We start from the raw sequence: 6,366 nt of genomic DNA, 5'->3' as shown, positions 1-6,366 counted from the left end.
GAGGCTCAGTTTCTCAACTCTGAGACATACCACCCAAGGGTCTGGCCCTTGCTCACTGCCCTCACATCCTCCTCCCTCCCACCACCCTTGAACTCACTCCACCCAACCACCTCATACCCTCCACCACCTCACAACCTTCCCTCATAACCCAACACTCTTGCACCACCCCACCAACCCACCACCTGGCAACCTCTACCACCTCACAACCTCCCTCTCCCCCACCACCCTCATACCTTCCCCCGACCTGCTACTGTTGCACCCTCTCCTAACCCTGACCACCCTTGTACCCTCTTCCAGCCAACTACCCATCTTAACTTAGAATTATCTCCCATTGAAGGATTTGAAGTTTCCCAAGGCCTCTAATTGTCTTGCTTCAGGATATTTACATTTAACTGCTCTCATCTTGAACTCCCCTTCCCATCCCACCTCATCCTTCTATTTTGTCTATCTCACCATCTTCCTTTTATGGGGAATGGCTCCATCTTCTTTTTCTTACCACCCTCCATACTAATATGGAGTCTTCCAAAGAGCAGATGCTCATTTAATGTTTGAAGAATAAAAAAAGCCAGTGAGCAATTTATTATGATTTATTTTCTCGTACATTCTTGAATAAAGAAAATTCAGGCATGTAAATTTTATTTTACAGAAGAGCAGAGTACAAGGAATAAAGAAAAAAATTGACCATCTTTTACTTTTTTCTCTATTTTTTGATTCCAGCTATTTTGTTGCTAATTTCTTTCACATTTTGAAAAAAATGGCTATTCCAATGCTATGTTTTCTTATTCCAGATCACTAAATAAGATGGAAGGTTACGAATTTGTTTTAGAACACAACAAAACTCATACTCTTAAACCTCATAAACATCAAATATGTAATACATTGTGAAGCCAATTAAACTTTTTGAAACATTTGATAACTTTCAACAAGAGAGAAATTTGTAAGTTATTCATGTAGAATGTACGATATGCACTGTGTCCCCTCTAGCTAACCACCTAAGCCCTCACACTACTTCAAACACAAAGTGAGGAAAGTGCTTCAGATTTCACTACAGGTGGGAGAAGCTGCCAAAACTGACCCTGGAAGGCCCAGTGGCCAAGGCACCGGTACGAACCAGAGCTATAACTCTGGCTCGGGCTCGCTCTTCCTCATCTTGCAAAGCTTCTTCATACCAGGATGGGAAGGCACTGGGGACAGTATTATGGACCTTGGCCAAGAATTCAAGGACTTTCATCTTGCTGGTCTCCGCGTGGGCTCGTGGACCCCACAGGAACTCATAGCATGGAGGATCGCTGTTGGACACCTGGCGGTACTCCAGGTACCTTTCCTGCACCCAATCTTTAGTGATGAGCTTCTTGGCATCCCCATAGATGAAGTGCTTCCTATCAGCATATATCCCTATCACATTAAGCACTTCCCAGATATCCTCTTCAGTGGCACAGTTACCCTTTATGAAAATCACACAGAGAACAGTCATCAAGAGGCCGGTCTGGGGCATGATTTCCTCACCCCTCAGCCTGTCATCACCGCTGCGCTGCAATTTGCTGATAAGGGCATAGGAGTGATTGGTAGGGTCGACTTCCTTTATATCAATGCCAAAGGCCAGCACCATTAGCTCAGAGGCTTTCCTAAGGATCTCAGGGAAATGAACCTTGTGCTTTTTGATGACCTGCTTAATCATGTCTTCCTTTGTTATGGGCTCCCTCATGTTATATTTGCGCAGCAAGAATTGTACCAATAGAATTGCCTTGTCATCTAGACGGGTTCTACGGTAATGATCAGTTCTGGGCTGTGCCTGAGAGGTGCTTGCTCTTTCCTCATCTTGGCTCTTGGCACCTTTATCAGATCTTGCGTGTAAAACACCTGCAGAAGTAGTGGTAGTGGATGGGGCTTTCCCAAACCTCTGGGATTTTCTACCTGACCCAGTAGCTGAGGAGCTCTGGGCATTACTATCAGAAGGAGGAAAGGGGGAAGTGGGGAGCCGTTCTTCCTCTGCTGTAGCAGCCTGAGCTTCCTGGACACACTGAGCCTCGTTCCGGGCCTGACGGTGTTTCTCACGGGCACGAAGCTTACTCTTCTGCCCCCGTGGCATGGTGACACTGGTCGGAGACAGTAGGCATTAATGTTGGCAGGAGGGCAGGCAATGAGGGCACCTGGAGGAGGGAGAATGAGATTGTGTGTGCACCTTCAGTAGGGACATTCCACCTTGGCTTTAACCAAAGCCACTTCTCCAGGCTTCCCTGAGAGCACTGCTCTAAGGCTGCACAGGGCCTCTTTTTTAATCAGTGTGTCCCCTGAGAACCCTGCAGAAGAAGTTAGAGTGTGCCTTAGACTGCAGCTGCCAGTCCTGCCGGGTCGACTCGGTGGCCAAGAGCAAGGGCTGGCAGATTATAGCTTCTGTGTGGTTCCCTCTGTTCTGAGATGGAGAATTCTCACTTCACATTTAGGATCATCCTGTCAACTATTGGCAGGGCCCGGGGCCTCCTCCCCTCAGCAGCTCTGAAGCTAAACTCTACACCAGTGACATTACCTTCCTGAGATTCTTGCAGAACAAATGAGGAAGAGCCTTCCAGAGCTGAGAACAGGAGCAGAGTTTTGTGGGATCCCCACTGTCCTGGATGATTAGAGTTTTCAGTGCTCACCCACGTACCCACTCCCATCAGACCAAGCCCCCCATCTCCTGGAGGTAACAGCCCTGCTCGGGGCTTCCCAGGGTAGATTGCAAGGGTAGGACCCTGTGTGGGATTGAGAATACCTTCAGTCCTCACTCAGGCTCCTCTCCTTGACTCCGAATAGCGTCAGAGATTCTTCCCTCTTGATCCGAGTCCACCAGCCTCAGATCAGTCTTCTTTCTCTGAGACCCTTTGACGGAATTGAGGGGGCGTTGGGATTAACAGCCAGTCCTCGGGGTCTCGTAGCCGTTGGGATTAACAGCCAGTCCTCGGGGTCTCTTAGCGTAGCGCGGGGATGGATCGTGGATTGGACAGGGTTCTGTGAGGTTTCCTTTGTTCTACGTATTCCCACAGTTCTAAGGAAGGATCGTCACCTTGACCCTCAGCAATGCCTATCTCGTTTGCAGACCTGAGGCTGCACTCCTCAGACCTGCGACCCTAGAGGTGGAAGTCAGTACCTCACGCTGACACCTCTGCTCCAGGGGTAGGGCTGTGTGCCCGCCTGGGGGGTGTTGTCCCATCTGTCCTGAGGGTGGAGGCAGGGAGTGGGGTGTCCTCCCCTGGGAAATACCAACTCTCTGAAAGCTCTGAGTAGCTTCCCTACTGCAGATCTTGCAGAAAATTGCTGAGTCCCCAGCCAGATCTGAGATGGGGAAGCTGTAGTGTAAGGCAGGGTCGTAGTTCGGGTGGTGGGCTGTAAGATGAGAAATACCCATAGTGTTTGTTTTCCACCCAGACTTAGACTTGGGAACCTTCTACTCTAAAAGATCTATTTTCTAAGGAGCTGCATGATTTTGTGAGACAGATCTGTTGATATTGTCTGACATTGCTCAGTCCAATGCAGTAATTTTTATTTTANGATTTCCTTCCCTTCTTAAGTGTGATTTGTTCTTTCTATTCCTTGTATTTGATTATAGTATTAAAAAAAAAAAAAAGTCTGGTCCCTACCCTCCTAAGAGGTTTCAGATGATTATTGCACAGTCTTTGAACTCACACAGTTTCAAACAACCTCATAGTTTGATGCTGTCCTAATATTACCCACATGCTCTTGGCCATTCAGCCTCTGAGGAGCAGTCTGAGCTCCCTTTACTAAAGCAGTAGAAGTTCATTGTTCCAGGGCACTGTGGAAGAATCAAAGGCTGAACTTAAAATATTTCCTCTGACCAATCCTGTTTTGTAGGCTACAGGACAGTTCCAACTTCAGGAACCCCCACCTGCCCACATACAGGTTCAGGTTCAACACAGACTTAGTTTCTTTCAGGGATTTCTCATCTATGGTGTTTTGCTTTTGATAATACTGTTATTTCATTCTCCCTTTCAGAGTTTCTTTAGGGTTGATTTTAGGAAACAGCAGCATGAGTCTGATATCATTTTGGAAACTGTATGTGAGGCAGTGTATTAGCATGCTCAGGCTGCCATAACGGAATACCGCAAGCTGGGTGTCTTAATAATAAGAATTTATTTTCTCAAAGTTCTAAAGGCTAGTAGCCCCAGATACAGGTGAGGGCACGTTCAATTTCTGGTATGAGCTCACTTCCTGGCTTTGCATTTGGGCACCTTCTTGATGTGTCCTCACATGGACTCTTCTCTAAATGCACAGAGAGACAGTGATTGCTTGTGTTTCTTCCTCTTCTAATATCAGCCCTATTAGATTAGGGTGTCACCTTTTTTAACCTTATTTAACCTTACTAGCCTCCCTAAAGTATCTCCAAATACAGTCATCTTGGGGATTAAGGCTTCAATATCTGAACTGGAGGTTGGGGAAATGGCACAATTCAGTACATAGCAGTCCGTATTTAAATCAGTAATTAATTTAAGGAGAATGACATCTTTACAAAATTATTTTTTCCCATGAATAAACATAGTGTACTCCTCTATTTATTTGGGACTTCTTTCTCTAAATATTTCAGTACATCTTATAGCTGCCTCCAAAAAGATTGTGTACATTTTTATTAGGTTTATTTTTGGATATATTTTGGATATTGCTGCTGTTGTTATTGGGATATTTTCTATTAATTATCCTAATTAGTTATTGATTTTCTGTGGCTAGGCTGCCAATTTTGGTGATCTTCTATACAACAGCTTTGGAGTATCTTTTTTTATTTGAGTATTTTGTGCAGATTCCTTTAGATTTTCCAATTAAGGATCATATTGTCACCATTTATTATCTCAATCATATCAATATTCCTTTTTCTTGTTTATTTTGCTACTCTTACTCCTCTAGTTATATATTCCCATCCACTTTTAAATAGAAGGTACAGTACCATAGAATCTGTGTCTTTGTCCTATCTTTGATGGGAATGCTTCTAACATTTCACATTTATGTAAGTTTGCTGTAGATTTTAGGAAGTGGAAAGTCTCTTCAAATGTTATTTTGCTAAAACTTTCTTTACCATGAATTGGTGCTAAATATTTTTAAAAGACTTTTTATCCACCCCTAGACATGATCAAATGTACTTTGTTCTTTAATCTATTAATGTAGGGAAATTCCAATTGGCAGTTTTTTCTAATATTTTAATATCTTTGTAGCTCTTGAACTCAGTCTTTTTATTCACTGCTACATTGGATTTACCATAAATTTACTTAGGATAGATCCGTCTATGTGACTGAGCCTGGCTCAAGTTATTTTTTCTTTGGGTATCCTTAAGTGGTCTTTGTGTCAAGGTCGGCATACCTGTTAAAATGAGTTTACTAATATCCCATCTTTTTGTATGATTTGGAAGAGTTTATGTAAGATGGCCATTAGTTTTTCCATAACCATTTGGTGTGACTAGATTCCAAATCTGACTGGTCTTAGAATATTTTGAGGGGGCTAGAATGTAGACTACAGTTTCAGTTTGTATTATACGACTGAAGTTCTCTGTTCCTGCTTGGAAAAATTTACTCAATTATGTTTCTCCAGGAACCAATCCATTTAACTTGTATTTTAAAGTTTAAAAACATGTTTTTTTTTTATTGTGGTAAGAAAAAAGATGAATATATAACATTTGATCTACTCTCTTAACAAAAATTTAAGTGTGTGCAATCCCACTCCTGGATATTTATGCAGAGGAATTGAACTCAAGATCTTGAAGAGATATTTGCACCCCCGTATTCATTGCAGTATTATTCACGATAACCAAAATATGGAAGCAACCTAAGGGTTTATCAACAGATAAATGGGTAAAGAAAATGTGTCAGTACCATACTGTTTTGATTATTATAGCCTTGTAGTATAAGTCAAAATCTAGGCATGTATTACTTACAAGTTTGTTCTTCTTTATCAAGATTGTTGGATATTTGGGGTCTTTTATGTCTATTTATTTATGTCAGCTTCAATTTTCTTCATCAATGTATTATAGTTTTCAGAATACCGGTTTTTCACCTCTTTGGCTAAATATAGTCCTATGTATTTTACTCTTTTGGGTGTGATTATAAACAAGATTGTTTTTCTTTATTTCTCTAGTTTATTATTGGTGTATGGAAATTCAACAATTTTCTTTATATTGATTTTGTATCCTACAACTTTACTGAATTAATTTATTCATTCTAAACTTTTTTGGTTGAGTTTTCAGGGTTTTCTATATGTAGCATCCACGACAGTTTTACTTCTTCCTTTCCAATTTGGATACCTTTTGCCCCTTGCCTAACTGCTGTGATTAAGACTTATAATACTATGTGAAATAAAAGCAATAACAGTGAACATCTTAGTCTTGTT

The 6,366-nt window shown here is 42.0% G+C and overlaps 1 protein-coding gene across 2 annotated transcripts; it reads right to left on the bottom strand.

The window, feature by feature from the left end:
* Positions 1–628: 628 nt before the first annotated feature.
* LOC144224269 (melanoma-associated antigen B10-like) lies at positions 629–2,951 on the bottom strand. Of its 2 annotated transcripts, XM_077755172.1 has the most exons (3): positions 2,753–2,951; positions 2,528–2,611; positions 629–2,150 (listed from the first exon to the last, which is right to left on the bottom strand). In XM_077755172.1, the coding sequence occupies exon 3, from the start codon at positions 2,087–2,089 to the stop codon at positions 1,046–1,048; it is 1,044 nt and encodes a 347-aa protein (XP_077611298.1). In that variant the 5' UTR covers positions 2,090–2,150; positions 2,528–2,611; positions 2,753–2,951; the 3' UTR covers positions 629–1,045. The 2 variants fall into 2 exon arrangements, with proteins under 2 accessions (XP_077611298.1, XP_077611297.1); XM_077755171.1 differs by lacking the exon at positions 2,528–2,611.
* Positions 2,952–6,366: the final 3,415 nt, after the last annotated feature.

The sequence above is a fragment of the Crocuta crocuta genome, unplaced genomic scaffold, assembly GCF_008692635.1.
Source record: "Crocuta crocuta isolate KB4526 unplaced genomic scaffold, BGI_CrCroc_1.0 scaffold1129, whole genome shotgun sequence".
In the NCBI taxonomy this organism is placed as follows: domain Eukaryota; kingdom Metazoa; phylum Chordata; class Mammalia; order Carnivora; family Hyaenidae; genus Crocuta; species Crocuta crocuta.
The sequence above is the reverse complement of the archived record's forward strand: the minus strand, read 5'-3'. Positions and strand labels throughout refer to the sequence as shown.

Coding starts and splice junctions, on each gene's coding strand:
- LOC144224269 (XM_077755172.1), bottom strand. CDS start 2,089: ATGCCACGGGGGCAGAAGAGTAAGCTTCGTGCCCGTGAGAAACACCGT.